Source organism: Hyposmocoma kahamanoa, unplaced genomic scaffold (assembly GCF_003589595.1).
Source record: "Hyposmocoma kahamanoa isolate Upper Pololo Valley unplaced genomic scaffold, ASM358959v1 166, whole genome shotgun sequence".
NCBI classification, from domain to species: domain Eukaryota; kingdom Metazoa; phylum Arthropoda; class Insecta; order Lepidoptera; family Cosmopterigidae; genus Hyposmocoma; species Hyposmocoma kahamanoa.
In genome coordinates, this window is record NW_020653601.1 from 96,732 (window position 1) to 120,888 (window position 24,157).

The 24,157-nt window shown below is 44.1% G+C and overlaps 1 protein-coding gene across 4 annotated transcripts in view; it reads right to left on the bottom strand.

Moving 5' to 3' along the window:
- The window catches only part of LOC113225542 (actin-binding LIM protein 3-like), a 62,900-nt gene that overhangs the window by 5,519 nt on the left and 33,224 nt on the right, over positions 1–24,157 (bottom strand). For 2 of the 4 annotated variants that reach the window (XM_026457868.1, XM_026457866.1), the window contains exons 2-11: positions 9,816–9,976; positions 9,283–9,401; positions 8,981–9,210; positions 8,851–8,908; positions 8,432–8,786; positions 8,000–8,071; positions 7,559–7,736; positions 6,164–6,294; positions 5,635–6,100; positions 816–904 (exon numbers count right to left, since the gene is read on the bottom strand). In XM_026457868.1, coding sequence (XP_026313653.1) covers positions 816–904; positions 5,635–6,100; positions 6,164–6,294; positions 7,559–7,736; positions 8,000–8,071; positions 8,432–8,786; positions 8,851–8,908; positions 8,981–9,210; positions 9,283–9,401; positions 9,816–9,976 — 1,859 coding nt within the window. Of the gene's footprint in view, positions 1–815; positions 905–1,100; positions 1,178–5,634; positions 6,101–6,163; positions 6,295–7,558; positions 7,737–7,999; positions 8,072–8,431; positions 8,787–8,850; positions 8,909–8,980; positions 9,211–9,282; positions 9,402–9,815; positions 9,977–24,157 lie in introns of all 4 variants that reach the window. The other 2 variants (XM_026457869.1, XM_026457867.1) reach the window with 2 other exon arrangements.

The following is a 24,157-nucleotide window of genomic DNA, read 5'->3' on the forward strand; positions in this document are numbered from 1 at the left end:
CATTCCTGCGTGAGTGTGCGATCTGTGTAAGTTTAGACGATGAACTTCACGAGCGAGTGAGCGTGGATGGATGTATGAGATGTCAAAGTGTGATTGCTACACTAATACGTATGAAACTACGGATTAGATATTTAACGGACCATCAAAAAAATATCAGTGAAAACAAAAACAGGGTACACTGAGTATATTTTGAGTACAGGTAATATAAAATAAATAAAAAAATAGGTAAATAAGCGACCGAGAAAGATTACGTATTGCTCGGTGAAGCGGGTGGCGGGGTCACTGCCCTTGCGTGATGCATGAGACAATTTTGCAAAACTTGACTATAAATTAGCCAGAACATTGAACAGAATAATTTTTAAAATATTTTTAGATGATTTAGCATTATTTCCATGATTAATTTCTTGCGACAATGCAAATCAACACACTGTATCATACTCGTATTGTTTAATGTTTTCAACGCAAAATAACAAGAGAATATACCGTTTTAAGGCAATTTTCGATTGTCTCAACTTACGGTTATGGCATTTCGGAGAAGCAGTGAAGCTAATAAGATAATTCCTGTTAAAATCATGTTAATAAACATTTGGTAGGATTATTATTTGAACAGTTGTAATTTCTAAATATAAAAATTGAAGATATTGGAGGAAAAGTTTTCTCCAAAACTACTTAAATAAAATTGACACACGGAAATAATCATCCCGCGTTTAGAACTTTAAAACGCGTCACTCGAAACGTCACACCTGAAAGGGTTCCGGGACACTGCGGCAGGTGCGCATTGTCATCGACGGAATCGTTCGACGGTGGGTACTCACGGCGGTGCTGGAGGAGAAGGTGTGCGAGCGGTTGGCGAGGCCGGCCAGCCCGTAGCCGGGCCGCGGCGCGGCGCGCAGCGACGACACCACTGCGCATGCGCAAGGACACGGCACTTCACTGGCCGCCCTCCGCCCCTCCGCCCCTCCGCCCGCCCTACGCGCTCCAAAGCCCTCCGACGCTAACTATTGCCGTTGTCCGCTCGCCGGTCGCCGACCGCCGCCACTCGGCGGGGCAGTCCGCGCTACAGAGAACGCGCGGCCGCGTGGGGACGCGCCTATACTCACGTTGTAGTGGTGCGGCAGCGAAGCCGGCAGCGTGGACGAGCGCAGGCCGTAGCCGGGCCGCGGCGCCGCGTGCATCACTGGCAACGCCACAACACACGTCACACTACCGCTACCACAATACTGTTCGCTTCGCGACGCAATCGACGCGCGTCCGAGTACACTGCTTGACTGGACTTACGCTTCGCCGCCTTCCTTAAGCCGGGTTTTCACTATGCTAGTAGTGCTCTCGGACCGAGTGCACCCGTACGGGCTAGATCGTATACGAGTCCGCTCGAATTTCGGTTTACACCTTACGAGTTTACCGGCGCTCAAGTAGCACGTTTCGCCTTGCACAATTAAGATACGAGATCTACCGTTGCGAGATATAGGAGTTGTAGCAGATACTATGTTCAAAGTCAAAGTCAAAAATTATTTATTCCATACGTAAAATAAATTTACACTTGAAAACGTTACATTCCACTTTTTCTTAGTTGGCGCCATTTTGTTTCTGTAAAATGATGCGAGTATACTCATAAAAATAGAACCGCGTCCAAATAGTAATCCGAGTGGACTCGGTCCTAGCGCACTCGTATAGCGAAAACCCGGCTTTAATTTTCACACAATCAATTGCGTCGCGGTTGCGGCTCTCGGCTTCCAAGACAAAACACAAGACAAAACTGCCGGCGAGCAGTACAATGGACAAGGTTGCTTTATGTCAACTTGTTACCCTTTCATACTCCTCGCCTGCCGAATGCCGATAGCCCTACAATTTGCTTACAGGCTTAACATGAGCATAAATACAGAATTATTTATTCTCTGAACTGTGGCGCATATTCTCTATAATGAAGTCAGTACGAGAAGAGAGCACAGTCGTCATGCACACAAATGTCAAACGAAGTCAATTTGTCGAACCTCGCAGGCACGACACCCACATTTTGTATCCTTTAACAGATCTTCCTTGAAGAATATCTCTGTTCCTTAAAATGCTTTCCGAGCAGTGGGCAGGATGTTTATCGTGGCTTTTCTTTCAGTTTTTCATATTGTTTTACTTGTGTACTCACCGAACTAGTCACAAGGCATGGTGTGCGTGGTTATATCATTTACCGCCATCAACTTTATACATATTACGAAATTGTCATAAAAACACAGTGTAATATTCTTTTACTGCCAATTTAACTTTCCCGCTTTGGGGTACTGACGAAAGTCAGTATGAGTTTAATTTACTTCTTCCATACAATTACACGGCATTACAGTAATTTAACAAAGCTCCGCGAAATCCATAAAAAGGTATTCATAACACGGGGCAAGTAAGTGTCGCGCCCCCTTGGCTTTCACGCTTATTTTACAATAAGAACCAGTCAACTGAACCTAGAAACATCACGAGACAATGATTGTCCTATGCATAACATAGCACTACCACAATAAACTTACTTCCATCAAACGCTAGAAAACTACCATTTTGGTTTGGCGCGTAAACAGACAGACGGCCTAATAGTGAAATGCGCTGTCGTGTAAAGAAAATTGTATCATTTTGCATTGTGCAACAACATACGCAGAAACCACAAATTAGAAAGCTGAAATAGTACAGCGCCAACAAATGACTTTGACAAACTGAACTCATCGGTAATTAAATATGTAATTTTTCATTCCATTATAGCAAAGCTCAAGTTAAAGTGGTTGTTTTGAAGTGAAACAATTGACGACACCCGTCAATTGTTTCGAATTCGGGCTGGCCAATCGGAGCGCAGTTGTCCCCGTAATGATTTGGCAGAATAGTTTTCAAAACAAACTAAATGACATTTCGTCTCCATTTATGGTTATATTCTCGATGTGCAACAAGAACACCGAAATATCAATAACACACACACACACACTTTTTATTTATACACTTTATTTTTTAATTGAATTGACAAAAGTCAAGAACCGTACAAAAAGTCTACGACGCGGAACGAATAACCGACTCTCGTGGAATATCGCTTGGACCAGTGGACCGTTCTTATCGAATTTCAATCTAAGTATCAAGTTTGACGTGCCCTCGACCCTGTATCACTACTACTTCTGTGAGCTTAGCATGAGCCTGTAAGATTTTCCATAGAAAATTGACATTTCGAAGAAGAGATTACTTTTGTCTTTAGGCTCATGCTAAGCCTGCTGGTGAAATTGCTAAAAAAAGATATACTAATTCTTCCATCACTTTAGCTCCATAATCGGTAGAAAAAAGAATGTATTTTCTACGCGTGCGAATTTTGTTTATCGCCCCTCATGTTAAGCCTGCTGACACACACGTAGGTGAGTTTATTTTGATTGCGGAAATCGTATAACATAAGTAAGCTAAGGCAACAAAAAAATCAATTATCATATAATCTATAAAAAATAGATAAAAAAATACAATTTTTAAGTTTAGTTAATGTCACGACGTAATGTTTGACCACCGTGATGTTCAATTATCTTTGTGAAATCACACCACTAGTTTGTTATAATTATTAATACATTTTTGTTACGAAATTACATTTGTATTAATAATTTATTAGATAAATATCATATAAATAAATTTTATCCTTCACCATAAAACGAGCCAAGTGTAAAATGTGTAAAAATGGTAGCCAATAAGTGCGTTAGTAGCAAATAGTGACACGATGATTCTCCAACAAAAAGACAAAGCGAAAACATTCAGCCGGAAAGCGCCCGCTTAATGCATTAAACTATTCATCACAATGTAAGAGGCACAATTTGACAGCCGAGGAAGACGATAGTATCTAACATTGAATGCAATCAATGAAACGGTATACTAACAATTATTAACTTTATGGGATTTTAAAAAACTACTTAATTTTAGTGAAGCATTCTATTATAATATGGTAGAAAACAATTTCAAGTATTATTTTCGCACGAATACCAAAATAAAATGTAATTTTGCGTTAGTTCGAAACACTTTAAAAATGGTTACGTCCGCAATTTTTTTTGTAAGTAATTGTGTTGTAACCAATTAATCGCCGAATTTCAATTCAATTCAATCCAAGTCAATTCAATTTCACTAAAAAAATATTGACTGTTTGATTTCGATTGAGATGTTAACATTGATATTATGATTTAAATTCAAATAATTATTATAAATATAGGTGATACTAGCTGAACTGCTGATTTCGGCTCATCTTCCGATAAAAGTCTTTTGTTTTTGTTTTGCCTCAGATTTTTCTATTTAACTACAGGTTGCCCTTGTGAACTCTGATAATGTAGTACTACACTTCAACAACAAAGTGTCAAAAGGTGCCTCTTATTTTGTGATGACATACGTGACACGAAAGCGATACAATAATGTGGCAATTCGACAACTCCACGATTGATTCAATTATTTATTATTGAAAATTTGAATTTAACTAACTGCAGAGAGCAAAAGTATTTTTACTTCCGCATTTCTTGATCAAAGGAAAAAATATTGTGTTGAAGGCAGGGCATTCGGAAAATATAAGAGAACAACCCCACAATGAGCATTAGTGCCGACGACGGCGGCAAATTCACCAGCGAAATTCACAGAGTTGTTTCCGGCACACGATAGCCGGCAGCGAATGCTCTTGCAGGGTCGCGCCTTTCGAAAGCATTCTGTACGTGCAGAAGAAGCGATGAACACAAGCCGGCTCTTGAAGCATCTCACCTGAGAGGTTATTCGGCCGCGAAGCAACGCGTGGCGCTGCGACTCTCACCGTTCCGGTTTTCGAAAATTTCAAGTTGAAAGCACTTAGCACCCGACTTTCGCGCGGCAGCGGGCCTCCACGTTGCCAGAACGAGACAACAATCGTAGCTGACCGGGATCGTATCGAACTCCAGCTCGAGGTCTTCATATTTCCGTCTCGATCTGCCAACGTGTCGGCTGCAACGCGAGTGGCGCTCGACGTCGCCTACAAAGTCGCGCGACTAGCGCTCCGGCGGTTGTGACGTACGAAAATTATGAATACGGTATTGAATATCATATTTTAACGTCGAGACCGGTGTCTCGACGTTAAAATATGATGTTTTGAAACACTGGCTAATTTTACATGTACATTTTGACAGGAGTGTACGAATCGAACGGTACAATAGTTAGCATCGAGCGGGGTGTAGCGATACGGAACGGTAAAACATATCGGCCGTAGACGTCACGGCGTCGGGAAGGATGGACGCGAAGCGAGGAGGACCGTCTCGTCCCCTCGGTCCGTCGCCCGGTCCACCCGTCCCGCGGAGGCGATGAGATGGCGGGCGAGTTGCGGGGCGGCGGAGGGACCGGCACGAAAGAACGAGACAACAATGCCGTTCTCTCGTTCTTTCGTATCAATAGTCTCTCGGGAACGGGGGTCTCGAGGCGACTAAATAGCTGGTGACGTCGTCACCGGATACGTTTCGAAATGGAAACATTCGACGTTTTGCAATGAATTGTTCAACGCGCGGTTAGATTCCACGGCAATGCGAGCAACCCGAACAGTTAGCGGCGGCGGAGTCAGGCTCTCTAGCAACACGAGCACCAGTGTTAGTTCTACAGGGAAACGGAACCTTCGGGCGCGCCGTCGGCTCGCGAACGCACCGTGGTAGCTGGGCACGGGCGCGGGCGCGGCGTCGGCGGGCGCGTCGCGCGCGCGGTCCAGGCTGCGCGACGGCGACGCGCCCAGCGGCGAGGGGTAGCGCAGGCGGTGCGGCAGCTCGCGGGCCGCCGACGGCGTGCGGCTGGCGCTGCGCGGGTCCAGGTGCTGGCGCCGCCACTGCTGCAGCTTCTCGCGCTCCTGCACCTCCTTGAGGAACACGCGCGCCATGCCCGCGCCCATCTTGGCCAGCTCGCGCTCCTCGCGCTGCAGGCGCGCGTCGGCGCCGTTGACGCGCGCGGCCTCGTCGTCGTCGCTGTCCACGCCCGCGTACGAGTCCGACCAGCGCCGGCGCCGCTCGGGGTCGCTGTAGGGGTACGGCGGCGCGGGGAAGTCGTCGCGCTCGATCTTGGGCTGCGTCCCGGGCGGCGGCTTGTAGGCCGCGGGGTAGTGCGACAGCTCGATCGGCTCCTGCGCACGCGTGCCGGGTGAGCGGCCGGCGGGCGGGGCGGTTGGCGCGGGGCCCCGACTCACCTCGTTGTTCATGCCGGGCGACTTGGGCCGCGGCGTCTCGGCGCGCATGGAGTCCACCAGCGCGCGCATGCCCGGCCGCGACGACGCCTTGCTGCCGGCGCGCGACGACGCGCGCGTGGACGACGCCGCCGCTGTAAAGGTTTGGGTCCAAGTCGGCGTCAAGCCTCGTAAGTGGCGAATTGTGAATACCGACCGAAATTTACTACCTATAGAAGACATTGCCCTTAAATTCATTAGAGACTACGAACGCACCTGCCAAGAACGGCTAGTTTATTTTTATTCTTCGTATTAATATTATGGCTATCACTATGACTCAATTTTACAATGTTAATCTGTTTAAACTTTTTCTCTCAAAGACACTCTGGGGACCGGATTGTAAATTGCCCTAACCGCACTTTTCTGCAGGACAAAAATTCTATTAATATCGTCGACAGTGCCCCAAAGCAAAACGCCGTATGTCATTAAACTGTGAAAGTAACTGAAGTAAACCAATCTAGCTGTTCCGACGTCTGAACATTTTCGTACATTTTTTATTGCGACACTGCAGAGCTGAACCGTTTTCATAACTCATTTACATGTAGACGCCATTGCAATTTAGCATTTAAGGTTATACCTAAAAATTCAACTGTATCCACAAAATTCACGATTTCAGTTTCTAACTATAATGTTTGTGTCCGTCCGTCTGGCATTAGGTAATGTAAATTTCACACAATTTGTTTTTTCTTTCATTAAAGAGCGGATTATTAACTGCAAACCAATTTACTACTTTAGATATAGCATTGTTCACATAGTCATAAGAACATTGGCGCCTTTTAACTTTAAATAATAACAGTCATCAGCAAACAATACTATCTCACGTTCCAAACCCTCGACGAGGCTAGGTAAGTCATTAATTATATTATACTAAAAACAAAAATGATCGGAATGAATGAAAATTGAACCTTGAGGGACGTCCGTGACATGGACTCTCTGTACCCTCCCACACCAATACGATTTAAGAACATCAAAGTCACGGCCCGTCACACCATAATGGTGAAGTTTCCTGACTAGACTGTCATGGTGCACAGACTCAAAAGCCTTGGAAAGGCCACAGAATACACCAATAGCATCATGTGAGTCTTCCCGTGCATCAAATATATGTTTTATTAACTTCACACCGAATTGTTTAGATGATATTAAATTGTTAACATAAAAATGTACACACGTTTGATTTAGAACAATTTTTTCCAATATTTTACTGAAAGTTAGTAGTATTGAAATAGGCCTGAAATTGGTGGGGTCTGAATTACTGCCAGATTTAATAATTGGGATAACTCTACTTCGCTTCGTGAGGTCAGGAGACACACTATGATCAACACGTTTGTTAAAAAACATAAGTTAAAGAAACAAACTCACAGGGCGGGCGGTGGAAGTGCGGGCTGGGCGGCGCCTTGTCGTAGGGCTGCAGCGGGCGGCGCAGGTACGACGGCTCCGACGTCAGGTACGAGTACGTGGTGATGCGGTTGGGCGAGCACGCGCCCAGGTCGCGGTACTCGCGCAGCGTCAGCCCCGGCGACACGCAGCGGTAGCCGTACTGCAACACGTCGCGGGTCACTCGGGAGGGCGAGGCTGCCGCGGCGCGGCGGCGGTCGGGCCGCCGTACTTGCAATTTGATAGCGCATGCACCGTTCGAAAGCACGATTAAAAGGCGTCAAAGCGACTTCGAGACGATGACACCGGCCGGCGGCGGTTCAGAACTGCCGACTCGGCGGAGCGCGTCTCCGCCTCCGAACGTCACCAGGACCCGCCGACCGGGATCATCGTTGCGGAGCCGGCGAAGGCGGGGGTGCGACGGACCTTCCTGGTGAGGCTACTGTAGGGGCTGCAGTAGGAGCCGTTGGCGCTGGGCGTGCGCGACCGCAGCGAGAACTGCAACACGCCGCACGTCAGCCACCCACGCCCGCGCGCGGAGCCCTCGCTCTGATCCTCGGCCGCGGCGCGAGCAAGCGTATTCGCAAATCATAAAATAAGAGCGAGCGGTCCGCGCGTGCGTGACGTCAACACCGAAGAAAACTAAAAACTTAAATGAAATTAATAAAGAACACAACCGAAGGGGTCGAAGTGAAGAAAACAAAAGTCGCAGTCGCGTTCGTGCGACGGCGGCCGCGTCCGACCGGCCTCGCGCCGGCCCGAGGCGGCGGTCGACGTCGGACGCCGAAGGAAAGGTGCAGCACCAGGGAGGCAACTGTGCGGAGGAGTCCACAAACGGCATGCGGCGCGGGGCCGTACCTGCAGCTCGGACGAGGCGCGGTCGGCGGCGTCGTGCGGCGACAGCGGCTCGTGCGGCGAGTGCGGCGCCGGCCCGCAGCGCGGGTGCCAGATGGCCGCGCCCTGCAGGAACATCTCCTCGCCGTCGCCGAACGGGTCGCCGCACTTGGAGCAGCGCGCGCACGTGGGGTGGAAGTGGTGGTGGTCGCCGGCCTGCAGCACCTTGCCGGCGATGTAGCGCTGGCAGTAGGCGCAGCGCACGCCGAACAGCCGCTGGTAGTCGCGCTCGCAGTACGGCGTGCCGCCGCGGCCCATGTACTCGCCCTGCAGCACCTGCCCGCACTCGCCGCACGCGAAGCACCACGTGTGCCACTGCCTGCAACAGCGCGCCGCGACTTGCCGCTTGCCCCCGCCCGCGCCGGGCGCCCCCCGCCACTCACCTGTCCAGGGCGACCAGCGCCTGTCCCTCCGACAGCTCTTGTCCGCAGCCCGCGCATTCTGGAAACGGACGCGACGTAATGAGACTCGCGCTCGATCGAGGGCCGGGGCCGGGTAGGCCTCGTCGTGTACCGTTTTGGTCGACGGGCCGTCCGTCGTGCTGCGTGTCGTTATGATTGTTCTGCACGTGGTTGTCGGTCCGGGCGTTGTGGGCGGGCCTGGGGGCGGGGGCGGGCGTTCTAACGGCGGGGGGCGAGGTCGCCGCGCGCGCCGTCTGCCGCTGCGGCCCGGCCGCGATGCAGTTCGAGCACACCACCTCCGCGCCCGTGTACGTTACCTTCTCGCCCGACGGAAACGCGCGTCTGCAACATTTTTAATGCACTCGCTTGTGGCTGAGGGCCTCGCCACAGAGCGAAGGAAGCGGCTACACGTACTTGCATCTCGCGCAGGTGAAGCACTTCTGGTGATAGGTGTTGCCTAGTGCCGCTACGACTTCGCCCTCCACGTACTGCCCGCACGCCGCGCAGCGCGTGCCGAACGCGCGCTGGTAGTCCTGCAATCGACAACGTAACGCTATTAGTGCATTAATTTCGCAATTTTAAAAGCTACGCGAACAGGGCGGCCGCTGTCTACACAGTGCTCGGTGCACGCCCGGCGGTACATTTAGCGAGACAAGGTAAATGAACATTTCCAGATTTCGAGTTCGAGTACAAAAGTAATATGGCACGGTCTGACTTTAAGTGGCCTAGCATTTTGGACGCGAGAACCTATTGTTGACGACAGCACGCACTTATTTGTGCAAATAAATGAACTGCGCTGAACTGGTTCTAAAATTGGTTCTAGTGTGGTTTTCATGGTACAGGCATTTTCCAGTCTCAGACCACCACACCAAATGTTGATGCTGTCTGTGACACGTTATTATTATTATGTTTGTAATGGGCGTGTGTACGCACTGTACGCGCAGTACCTGTGGGCAATAGTAGTGATTGTCCTTGGCGAAGAAGCCGCCCTTAGCGAGAGAGGCGGCGCAGGTGCGGCACGTGAAACAAGCCGTGTGGAAATACTTCTCGGATACACGCAACACCTCCCCGCTGCACTTGCCGCCGCACCCCGCACACATCACCTTGCCTGCAAAACACCATCATAACACATCAGACGTTGCTACATTGCCCAAAGTACTGTTCCAAGCATATCGTGTGATATGAAAATCTATAAAGATAAAAGATAAGATAAAGATAAATTTATTTCAATATTACTTAATCTAATACAATTATAATGAAAACAATGTAATTGAAGATAAAATATTAAAATAAACAGTAATAAACAAAAAAAAAATCTAAATTATATAAAATAATCATGGTAAAATTAAACATTTTAATCTTAGTGCCTAACAGTGCAATTGCGATGCCTAAACTAAGTACATGTGTACCTGTATTTTAGGCATAAATGTCATATTCTGAGTCTATAAACGTCACTCGTCACATCGGCTCCTTTATACGAAAAGCTCGTATTCATTCATAACGGCTCTTGTAGAGATGAACACAGCGTCATTTTCCATAAAAGGTGCGCTAGCGCTAGTTAGCTAGTTTTTAATAGGGTATTAACGAATAAAACAAAGTATTTTTTTTTATTATGATCATATATGTGCGGTAAAATAAAAAAACATACTTTGTGTGTTTCCTGTTAAAAGATATGGTTGTAAAATTATTCGGACACAAAATCTCGTAATTAATGTCCCAAAATATTTAACAATTTACGCAAACTTTTCTAGACACGTTTTCTTTAGACGAAAAACCATGACCATATAAATATAAATATAAATATAAATCATGGCATTGGACCCGTTAATCTGCGGCCCACGCAAGCAGAGAAAAACGCCTAACCCAATTTGTTTCGTCAAATGTAGCACCGTCCTACGGTTTTGTTGGAGGGCGATAGTAATAAATTTACATTAGGCGGGGTCAATTGGTGCGCCGGTGCACCCGCTTCATGCCTGCGCCTGAGCATCACACGTCAATAAATTATTGTGTCGGGGTGGCATGAGTAAACACCGTAACAACTGCCACATTCGTTAGTGTGTTAGCGGTTCGTCATTGCGATCAGGATTCTACCAATCAAATATTAATTCTAATTTTAAATATACTGAATAAATTTGAATTAAACCGGTGAGCAATCTTTCAACGTTGGGTGCGATCTGCTGCTCAGCTGCATACTCACTTAATTAGATCTAACATCTCTATGATCCAGTGCGCAAGGAATGTGACCTCGCCCGCGCTACTTATATGGTCAATTGTATTCGACGAGCGAGCACGCGACTGTCTTTCAGAGCAGCAGCGTCCTTAGACGTGAACTAGCACAGGTATTTTTGTGGACATTACAGATGGACGAGGTCACTGGTCATTGTTTTAAAAGCTGTACCCCTTAGGCGGAAACAGTACTTACAGCTCACCAGAGGCAAGCGAAGGCAAGCGAAGAGGCACTTGCAATAAATAGTGCGCAATGTGATCCCTGAGAGCATCGCACGGCAGGAGCCGCGACATCGCCGGCGCCGTCGCTGTCATGGCCCGGTAGAAACGAATGTAAGTAGAGCAATCGATTTTGTCACCACTGTATGCTACAGTACAAATTATTAATGTGGCTAATGCATAGGTACGACGATCACAATACGAATAAAAAAGTATGATCATAACCGGATATTCAAATCAAAACAGTATTGCATCCAGACTGTAAAGCGTTGTAGGCACGTGCCGCGTGTATGCAATTAGTCAATTATATTTGCTTCGCCGCGTCTTAGACTGCATCGCCAGCAAAGAGTAGCTGCAACATCTGCGGTCAACTGACTGTACTACCTACCGAGCATGCACCATATATTATGCATCTATTAAACGTAGTAGCGGCAGTTTCGATGAGCTTACAACCAGAACATTTCTTGCGACACGTTACATTTTAACAGAATTAGAATTAGTAGTATTAGTAGGTCTTTCAGAACTACGACGTTCCATGGACGGCGTCATCGCAAAGCGATCGCGGAGGGAATGCGACCAAATATAGCGCAGACTAGTTGGCGCCGCGCCAAGCCACGTCGCCACTATCGCCGCGTCGCTTCTGGAGGACCGCGCGCTTCCGCGCCACGCCAACCACCAACCTCTTACCGCGCCGGGAACGTCCGTCCGGTATTTGTTTCGGCAACTCTATCAATCGTCCACTAATTAAACGCAAACCTGCAAGAGTTTCAACCGTCAACTTCATCCTTCGTTATTTAAGTTCCATCAGGAGGGGTATAACTATGGATCAATGGCGAGGTGTAAAAATAAAGCCGTAAAAAGTAAAGCCGGCCCAAAAAAAAAAAAAACTTGTTTTGCCGTTTACTCGTCACTTATTACAGTACTCAAGATACCAGTAGGCACCCTTTATTTCACTGATCAAGAGTATTATACACTTAAATTTTTTTTAGTTACCATTTATTTAGTAAATTACTTTAAAAACAAACTTTCGTATCGCGGCATTGAAAGCTAGTGATACCATAGCCATTTTAATATTTTACACGAACACCTATGTTTTTTTTTCGTTGTCCGATAAAATAAACCATCCAAACGTTACCATTTTCGTAACACTATTTATAGTTTAACTTTTAACAAAATGCTAATTAACTATGTTATTATACAAAATGACATAACCCGATGGTTTTTCGAGTTTTCGGCCGCTATTATTAGGTCTGATTCTACTATGGTTTTACAGCGGACTTTTGCGAATGTGTTGATTTCTTTGAATTCATATGAACGCGTCTGTTAAACGAATGAAATAGAAGCCGGGATCCAACCAGCTAGCGTGGTGACCATGCACGTGCAGTTATTGGTTTATTATTGAATATTTTGAAAATTTGAATATGTTTTTAAGGGGTGGAGTAATGCGCACTGTCTAGTATTGTCTTTTGATAATACGTGGAAAATAGTAGGCAAGCCGGTGGGAATCGAGTTATATGAATGCCTCGCCACCGCTGTGTATGCCACAGTCCATAGCACAGCTCACCGCGAGGGCCCCTCCTGAATCATCAGCAAATAACAGCATAACAACGAGACAACAATGCTTGGAAATGCCGTGCTACATATAATTACAAATGGTGTGCATTGTTGTATTGCGTTACACAACACAGACGAGAAGTCAAAAAACATCAAACACTTTACTCGTTAATTGTTCGAGTTTAGTGAACATTATGGGCAAGCGTCCTTGTATGTCATATGCGAATAGAATGTTGTATTCCCTCGAGGCTTGTGAGTTCTGAATGCAACACCGATGTATAATTTCCCAGCGGATTTTGTAGGTAACATTAATACATTGAAAGGTACTTATAAAATCATAGCATATCATCAACGCCTTCAGCGCAATGACGCTATAGTGACTGAACGGCCGTTTTCACATAATACAAAGTGTAATAAAAATAAATTTCAAACAGGTTCCTGAAAAAAAAAAACACAATGTAATTTTCAGACCGAAACGTCTTATAACTTTCTGTGAAAAGTTTTTTTAGTTCAGCGAAGTAAAGTTTCAAAGCGTCGTCTCTCATATGACACTTCGTATATTTACATCTGCTTTGTTAATTCGTTCATGTGTTCAAACAATAACAAATCCGTCCGGACGACGCCGAGGCTTATCGTTCAGTCGATCTCCGATAGACCTTTAATTAGATTCAAGTAATTGCTTACATACCTATGTGCACATATTGCATTGCTTGCATGCATTGTTTCGTATAAATTATCACCAATAATTTAGTGTACTAAGTACAGAACAGACTGGTAAAAGACATGACGAAGAGCTAAATAAATAGGACGCTTAAAGGCATCATTGCTTTTGTTATCACAATGAAAACCTGTAGTCGTGTCAAGATGGAATTTATAATGTTAAAAGTGGGTACTTCCTGAAGCGTGAGTTGCTACAATGACTCGACTCGACTTCGCTGGCTCAGCGACCCGAAGTGGACCGTGGCCTCTGACACTAAGAAGCGCCACTCTTCTCTCTCTGGGCCGCTTGTTGCCAATCGGCTATTGAAGTTCACACAGGTCCTTGTGGACTTGGTCGATCCAGGGATATCTAAGACGTCCAATCGGCTGCTCCAGATATGCTCTCTTGACTGCACGATCATCACCCATCCTCTCGACGTAACCAAAACTACGAAGTCGGGCTGATTTGGTCTCTTCCATGATGTTAACCTCGTTTACCAGATCCTCGATCTCTAGATTTTTCCTTATCCGCCAGGTTCCATCTTCTTCCCAAGTTGGTTGCGGAATCTTCCTAAAGATTTTCCTCTCTACCACTAAGAGCATGTTTTCCTCCTTCAACGTCAGCATCCAGGCTTCGCATCCATACATCAAGATTGGTCTAATGACTGTCTTAGAGACCCGAAATGTACTCTAACTAATTAGCTTGGACACCAGGATATGGTGAAGGGTTGCTGAGCGCCTCTGTGAGTTTTGAATACGGATGTCGATTTCTTCATGCCTCTGCTTTGTATCAGTCACTGTGCATGAAAGATACTTAAATTTATCCACTCTTCTATAGGTAGTTTCATTCACGACCAAATTTTTTTACGTGTCCTCGTGTCTTTGTACTTATCGCGCATATGGAAATACTCCCTCTTTCCTCGGCTTATTCTAAGACCTACCCTTCACTGCTTCTTTTTCAAGAGTTCTAGTCATGGCCTGAATCTCCTCAGCACATTGTCCGAGTATCACCAGGTCATCGACGTAGTATATTATTTGATGTTTGCCGTTAAACTCCACTCTACTGTATATAATTTAAAATTTAACACTTTTATAATTTACACATAATTGAAAACTTTTCGAAGGGCGTGTTCGAGTGTCATATTAAACTGCATAGGCACCAGTGCGTCTCCTTGTTTGAGGCCCATGGTCACTGCAAATTCTTTACTACGGTTATTTCCTACTCTGACCCTAACTTTACTTACGAGTTGCAGCTTTGCTTAGTCCTACTAATTTATCAGTTATTTTAAAAGTTTTAAGTATCTGGAACAGGACGTATTAAAAACGCGTGAATTTGCGCATATTCCCATTTCTTTTCCATTAGTAGTTTGAGTAGGAAGATTGAGTCTATAGTGCTACGATTGCGGCGAAAACCGCACTGATGGTCACAAATAATTTTATTCGCGTATGGTTCTAGGCGTCCCTGAAGAATGTAAGAAAGCAAGCCGCCGGTAGCAGCGCGTCGGTAGTATACCTTTATAGTTAGAATTTTTTTTCTTAGAGTCGCTTCTATGAGGAAGTAGTAATTGTAGAGCCAATAGAGATGCCGCATACACTATTAGCATACCAAGCGCAACGGCCGAAGCTGATTGTAAAATTAATAAGTCGAAACAGTCGAATACTGTCTCATCACTACAACGATACACTAAAGAGATCGTTGGCGTCGTAGCTAAAACTGACATCCGCTGAAGTTCAGTAGTTCATCTAACTTCGCGGCTGGACCTAAACTGTATCGCGATAACGCCAAAAAAGCACCCAGTGCAAGGTTGGATGAAATTTAATTCTCCAGTTTACATACGTGAGTAATTAACTGGCGGCATTACAACTATTTACAGCATCAAAAGGCAATTTCACTATAAGTCGGCCCATACACACGCCTGAACAGTACTTTATAAATGTTAAGAATACATCGCGGTTATTACCGGTGTCTGGACGAGTTTCGTAACCTCTAATGGTGGCGGGCCATTCGAGGCGCACGCGCGCGTCAATCGATGCCATCTAAGGCGAATCTTTGCGAAGCGTGCGAGTGCTATAACCATCGTAGTTGCATAAAATACTATAGACATTTCTCTATATGACAGTATTACACACTGGTGACTTTCCGTAGTGATGGATGTGCATCTGTCAATAGTCTTGGGTGTTTCTATATCGCCGGCGCATTAGGAGCGTAGATCGCGGACGTCGAACAATTTAACTCGTTCTAATATTTCTTTGTTTTGCCGGTTAAGAATTAACTCGATAATGATCGAACTTTCTTCGCGCGTAAAAGCTTTCACTTCAAAATCGACCACGAGAAAGTCTATGTTATGAGAAATAGTTCTTAAATATGCTGACTCATGTCTCAGTCGTACGACAGAAATGGAGTAACAAATGGTTGGATGTGACAGGCGAGCGTGGCTGCAAATGGGCGGAGGTCGCGGGTCGCGGGTCGCGGGTCGCGGGTCGCGCGACGGCGCGGCGCGACTCGGGCACGCAACTGTTAGTCACATTGTTTAGGAGTCACAGAAGACTACAAATTACGATGACGTCTGTTCCAATTCATGCCACTTCAGCTGATGCTGATAAATTGATGTTGTATGTTCCAACGTACTAACTATACGAACACGTTGCACATCTACATATACATATATGTATAATAATGCCTTTTAAATAGACTTATGTGAAAGTTTTAACCAACTTCTTAGAAAGTTATTGTTCCACGACCACAAATCGGCAATGCTGCAATTGCGGCGGACGAAGACATCCATTAGACTGGGCATTAACGAGCTGTGTGTGCTGGTCTTAGGATTCACTAAAAGTTACAGTGGGCGAGCACACAGCGAAATATGCACAATTTGTTGTAATACAATAACTGTGTGGGTCTATTATAGCACACACGTAATACTTCTGAGAGCTACAAGCACTTATATGACTTATATTAAATAGAAATTGCCGTAAGAGCAAATCCTATATGGTGTTGAGTTGAGCCCCTCTGCGTTCGGCCTAATCACAACCAACAGGATGGTGACGATTCAACGCGACTCGCTCTCACGTTTCAGCAATCGTCAGGTCTCCTATCTTTGCGCATTACTTTATGAAACATAGATAGGTAATGTATGGCCCAGCCCAGCCTCAAGCATCGCCAAGTATCACGTTGGGCTACACTTGGTATTAATAATAAGAATAAAAAGAATTTCGAATTCATCCACAATATTTGTTCGTGATTTACGTAAGTTAGTGCACCAACAATTAGTTTAATGGCATCGTGAACGCGCTAAAGAAGCGTAAACTCGCTCAGAAATATTATAAAATTTTATTGAATAATTCATGATTCTAGTGACGCACGTATATGGTTTTATTCTTTATGTGAGAGCCTGTTACATACGTGTTTACTGTTTGTTCTTATTGTTCGAGTTTCATTATTTTGTAACTATGGGCTGAAACCTAGCATTCGCTGACAATTTTTCAGTCTCTGCGTCTGTCCCTGTGAATGGTAGCACACGGCGCAGCAACTGACGAGACGGTCATCGCTAAATAGGCGGAACTCGAAACAGATATCCTAACGCATCGTTGTACGAGATGCGCAGTGAGCCACACACCTGCACGTATTAGAGGACCAACTATAACTGTGCCAATTAAATACCTATAACCCATAACTCTCTCAAACCCATTCAATTATCGTTCAATACCAAGCAAAATTGAACTGTTACATTGGAGTATAGACAATGTAGCTAGGTACTATACATATCGTCCTTAAATGCTAAACCGCCTACACAAAAAATTTCAAAAACGTTTTTATTGCAAAAAATGTGTTTAAAAACGGTCAAAGTTTAATACTACACGAAGACACCCAGCGATTTGGCAATATAAACAACGGAATTACGTAAATGCCTGATTGGCATTCCGCACTTTCGTGACTAACTTTTGAGCTGAACAGTCCGTTTGTAAGTTGTGTCAGTGTTTACAAATTTATAGAGCCTTAAAATACGCATCTTTTGAGTATGAATACGTGGGTATTTAAAAATAAAACTATATTAAAATGTTAAAAAATGAGGTCGAAAACTTTTATCGCCTCTCCTGTAAAAAAAGTGAACTTTTGACATGCGGCCGTTTAGCATTTAAGCGACGATATGTGTAGAGCATAACTATAGATTTCCGTGCAAAACATCTGTGTGCAATGTGACGATAGCGTCAAATGTTCCCGTGAGAAAGTCAAATGCGTCGGCGCCGGCGCTAATGCTCCTTTCCTTCAGAATTGCTCTAATTTTCGTTAACAGTGCGTACCTTCACAGACTCACTTATCACCTTCAAGCAAAGGTTTATTGAAAACTCTCTCGAATTAAAATAGTCTCTAAATAGGAAATGATATGTGTTTTTTGTCTAAACATCACAGAGATTACAATAAAGAGATTCGCGTCATCTGATGCCGACACTGTCGCGACCAGCTGTCGACACGTACAGCGGCTAGATGAAGTCGCAATCACCTCCCGGATGTCAGCGCACGCACTCGCAAGCATTACACAAACTTTCATCTCTGCTAATAATACCACACACTCTTCCTAAAGTGCACTAGCCTTTCCATTCCTTGCCACTCACCAACCTGTACTTTCATTAACGTCGACATTGTTCTTACCTGAAAACAAAGAAAGCCATGGTTAATTCAATGGCGTAACAAACAGCTAACGGCCGCCGGCGGTATAGAAATATAATATGTGCCATTTGCCTGGTACCAGACTGGTAGGTACCAACTATGAGAAGGATATATGTATAATACATTTAACGTATTTTGATCGTTTGACGAAAATTTTACTTTTTTTAATGTCGTCACTTGACTACTGAGGGATGTAAGAGTGAATTTTAATTGCGCATAGTTCTGCAAACTACACAGAAAAAAGGATTTCTACTAATAAAAGCAATTTCTTAAAATATTTGCTAATTCTGAAAAAATATTTATTAAAAGTAATAAAATATTGTCGTTACAAAACACTGCTTATCTTTTTGATATTAGAAAACATAAATCTTCAGTAAAATAGTTAAGCACCTTTTAATTTTTTCAATCTTTTTTTTTTTTTTCAAGTCAAAATCGGACATTTCTAATACCTCATAAATATTTTGTTGAATCTAGATTGGCTTTGTGACTTGAAGTAAATTAATTTGCTCTTGGGTTAAATATTTCTGTCTTATGACTAAAATACACTTTTGAGAAGTTTTTTTACTTTTATCAAGTAATTATTCTCTAACGTCTATAGGGAGAGGATCATTTTGTTGGATTTGATAAATTTGTCTTCATAAAAAGAATTTTGTCTTTTTGTAAGTAATCTGTTTTTACCGTGTAGAACCAACCCACAAAATGTCATTTTCGAGATAATTAGATTTTTGTAAAACAGTGTGAAGAAATAAATAAGTTATTTGAGACAAACAACGTGATTTATGTGTAGAATTGAGAATGATATATAGGGAAACTATTATATTATATGGCAATAAATAGAAAACATTATATATCTTTTTATTTAGTTAACGAGAACCATGTTCTAGTTTTCGTAATGAAAACGCTAAAGATCTACAGTACTTCAGTACCTGTGACATGGATCCATTTAGAATATTTAAAAAATACATTATATGAAGTTAAGCAGCTTGGTTGATTTTAGCTATTAAAAAGTTACTTATTTAGGGTTGGTATCCCTGAAGGACGTTTTGGCTTAGTAAGTATGCCAGGATCTTTTGTGAGCGGGTAATGCACACGTCTGGTGTCCTACCTAAATACATAACCAAATTTCACTCGAGGTGTGGGATGGTTCTTGTTTGCAAACTATGTCCAATTGTTCGTGGTGATCTCTATGTTTATACGGACGCAGACGAGACATTGCCATGTGGAGTTCATTACCCACAGCTAACGCTGTTTCCGGCTACCAAACACACTCAAAAAATATGTATGTTTAACTCAAACAAATTCCATCAGAATGCTAATGTAAATGAGCTTGTATAAACTCTATTATTGTCTTTAGTTTCCTACAAAAAAAATCAAAGTAAAAACGTTTTTACGGCATCTGTTTACAACGTAAATCCTATGCGAAAAGTGAAATACAAACGTCATATAACTGAATCATTATTTCTGGTTTGCATCGGGATAGGGGATCACAACGCGACGACGGAGCGGTATTATCTTTGCATCGGAGCATGGCGCCCTCTGCTTCCAATTCTCTGTAATGAACATAATGGACTAGAGCAGGAAACGTTTCTACAACAACGCAACGAAGCTTTAGGACCCTGAAGCACAATTGGACTGTTAATTGAGTATCCAATTAGGTCGGCGGTAGACGCGTACAAAATATCGTAAATAATACTCGATTTTCACAAACAGGATCCCAAATTTCCCCCATACCACCAAGCAGCCTTCAACGTGCAGGACAAATTTATAGATTTTAAGATTTTCATAGTTATTTACTACATATAAATATTGCTAGTTAAGTATCATACGGACAACAACTGAGTGACAATGGTAACGCCGCAAGAAATCGAGATGAGAGTAGTCGTCGACAGATGTCTGTCCGAAACTGACGCTGCTGGCCAATCTACCCGTGACCGGTTTGCGAAAGCGTTCCGTAATATCGGCAAAATAATAAGTTATACCATGTTAAGAAACCTGTAGTTATTCGCAACATGATGTCATGCTCCAGAAGTCAACACTGGGCTAATATTTGTATTGGGACCTGATGTAACTAAGATAATTATGAAGGACAAGGCCACAGCCACGGTGATTCGTGAAGATAAACATTAAAATGATGTCACTGGTTGTTTGCAAACAATTATTAGTACTCTTTGTTGAGTAGGAAGTAGGTAGCCGCGGGCTTCGACTCGCTGTCAGATACACGCGCCGTCGTCGATACTCTGGTTTGCTGTTCATTCGTCCTGCCGCAGTTAATATTGACTGTCCCTGTCATAGCAGCGAATGACAAGAATACACGATCAATCATGTAATCTTCGTTTCATTTGCGCTACGTTGTCTTTTGAAACGCACATTTGATAAAAAAAAGTTAATTGTATAGTTAAGGTAGGGAACTAAATCGCAAGAGCTATCAATGGTAATAATTCTATTACCAAATATATTACACCCGATGAGACGGTGACTTCCTGCGGAGGAGGCGCGGGCGCCGGCGGCGGCTGGTAACAGCCGAGCGTCATCCTGTCGGTAACCGAATGGAGTCATCTCAATTAGTCCGCGGGGATATTAGAGTCGCGCACCAATGCGGCACAATACGTCCCTTCACGGGCTACGGCGTCGATAACAATGACGTCGCAATGTGTTCTCTTAAGAATTCAGACGATTCCGGGGATTTGTGTTCAATACATTGAAGTAAATTTATACTCTTACTGTTATGAGAAAAATAAAGAAAACAACAACTGAACAATGCGGTTATTTAGTATATTGCGACCACCGTAGAAATACATCCGCGTCCGAGCAACAGATGAGTTGAATATTTATTTGTATAAAGAAATGGGCCAAGTTCCTTCGCCTAGATACAATATTCGCTAGCGCGTAAACAAGGTCGTTGGCAAAAGCCAGGAGAAACTCAAACAGTTCAGAGTAAGTGTGGTATGAAAACCTGTTGTTCTGACAAAGATTTTCGAGATCGGGATAAAATCTCAAGGATTTGCCTGAGATCAGCTTAGACGGGGCACGTGACGTCAGCTGGTGCTGCACCGACAATATGCAAACCGCACTAGGTACAATGTAGAACAAACCGTGTTATCTATATGTTATCTATATTTCGGTGTTAATGCAAACATATTACGGGCCGAGCCAGTACTGCGAATATTCCTCGCGTTTAATAGCTTTTAAATGTGTCGCTGTGTCATGTGACGTTCTGATAAAAATCATTACTGATGTTAGTCACACATTTGCTTTGTGCGCGAATATTTCTGTTGTAATATTTATAATGTTAGGATAATGATTCACAATGATGCTAGAGCAAACGATTACCTGTACACGTAAGCAATCGAAAAAAAACTGATAACGCATGCAAATTGTTTCGCGTTATCATCCTTTGGAAAATACTGAAAACAAGATTCCTACATGAACACCGATGCATGTTACTTATGTTAAGCAAATGAAATACATATAGAAACAATACTCGAAGGAAATAGAGATAAGCTATCGTATTAGCGAGTCGGTAATAAAATGTTAGCTATTAGAACGGTACTCACGAGTGTTGCGCTGACGCATCGCGCGGGAATGCCAATTGAAAATACACAAATCGTCCACCGCTGAAGGACGCAAATTGAGCATACGATCGATTAAATTCATTATAATACCACAGCACTACCAATCCGATCTAGAATTAGGCATTCCATATAATTTAATTAAATACTATAAATTACTTAACCCAAGGCCTGTAATACAACACAAAGTGAAGTGATGCAATAAAACATTGACAGTTCCTCAAATTTATCGACTCAGGATTTTAGGTGTGTCAGGAAGAGTCATAAATGGCGGAGAAAGAAGCACGATGTCGGAAAAGCTACGTTTGGTGAGTAGTATACAGGTTGCAATAGGAACCTGTTACGACATTACGGTACAAACACATGTGTGGTGATGTCATCCGCGTGGCGATTGATAATAATGCCAAGGGCAAGCGCGTCAGCGCCGGGCTGCTCAACTGCTTGCTATTCAACTCTATTGATACACAAACAACTGTGAACGGCCTATGATGATCGCCTCACTGCCCAATAAATAGTTATTCTCATGTGCTAAAATCGACAAGATCTCAGTCTCCACTGTACTCTCACATAGCATTAAAACATTTGAATGCGAACAAATGACATAACGAAGACAACAACGTGCATGTATTGTGATGTCTGATGAGGTCATGAGTAAGTAGCGACCGTGACCGCAGCGGGCCCGACGGGCGTCGAAGGACAGGCGCAAGCCACGAGGCGATTTACAACACTGACACGGACTGTAAGTCTTATAAACACGGAAACTAAATATACTCTAAATAAAACAGATTTTTTTTTTTTTGGAAATGTGCCATTAATAAAATTTCAGTTGTTGTCGGTCAAAGCGATCGTAAAGAAACAGCCATGGATCATTAACAAACAGAAAAATGGTCGCGTAACATTTCACAAAGACAAGTTAAATATGGCGAAGTCAAAACAAATACTACATATACGTATTTAAGAAAAAAGTTGCGTCATCGACCAAAACAATGGAGGGACAAAGTCGAGAACACGAACGATTCGCACCTGTGTACAAACTGATAATTATGAAGGCTATATAACAGATGTGACAACACAATTAGACCGCCGACTCGGGAGTATTTTCATATATTTAAGTACAAGATTGCATTTAAAACGTCTAGCTCCGCAAACCCCTTCTAAGATTTACGTTAGAAAGGGATTTTTGGTAGCCCGAGAGCTGCCCAACTCCTGAATGCATTTAAGAGGTAAACGTGTAAACTTCCTGGAATTTAGCCCAAGCCGTCGGATATGATACGGTCATTTACCCTAAGAATGAATTTGTGAACAATCATGTAGGTTTACTTATTTGCGATATTGTGCAGTGTAGTAACACACGTGGCATAACTCACTTCGTGCTCACCGTGGCCTGCGCGCGGCGCGGGCACGCAGCGTCGATATTAAAGTTCGCCAGTCATGTGCGCGTTATTGTGTGGAGAAATCTACCTACCACCTATCTTATCCCAGGCTGGCTGCAGTATGGCGCCAGTTCGCATACGCCAAAAAAAGGTACTTAGAACTCTGCGGAATCTGAGAGACGTGAATAAAGCTAGCGGGCCAGATGGAATTCCAGCAATAGTCCTGCGTAACTGTGCGCCTGAGTTGTCTCCTGTTCTCACACGCTTGTACCGCCTCTCACTTGAGCCTGGTGTAGTTCCCAGGTCGTGGAAGCTTACAAACGTGCAACCTGTACCGAAAAGGGGAAGCAGAGCTGACCCTGCCAATTATGGACGTATCTCAGTCACTTCCATACTCTGCAATACCGCGGAACGTGTACTCAACAACCGTCTCCTGTCATACCTTGAAAACAACGACCTCCTCAGTGATCGCCAGTACGGATTCCGACGAGGGCGATCTACTGGGGATCTTCTTGTGTATGCCTGTCACATATGGAGCGAGGCTAGAGAACAGCAAGGCGAAGCACTTGCAGTGTCTTTGGACGTTTCTAAAGCTTTTGACGGGGTCTAGCACGCAAGCCTTTTAAGTAAGCTTCCCTCTTATGGGCTTCCCACTGACCTTTGCAATTGGATCTCGGATTTCTTGAGCGAACTTTCGATTCGAGTGGTCTTAGAAGGCTACTTACTGTTCCGAACATATGGCGATAGATGCCGGAGTCCCTCAGGGTTCCGTGCCTTTGCGTACGCTGATGACAGCACAATTGTAGATAGGTACTTGACCAATGCGAGGGTCAGTGGAGAGGAATTCCAGTATTGTCGAGAGTCCATGGTTAGCCTGCATTTTTATACAGCAAGAAAGCTTGACATCCTTTCCAGGGTTAGACGTTACTTTAAACCGGGACAGTTGGTTCAGCTGTACCAAGCACAAGTCCGTCTCGTGC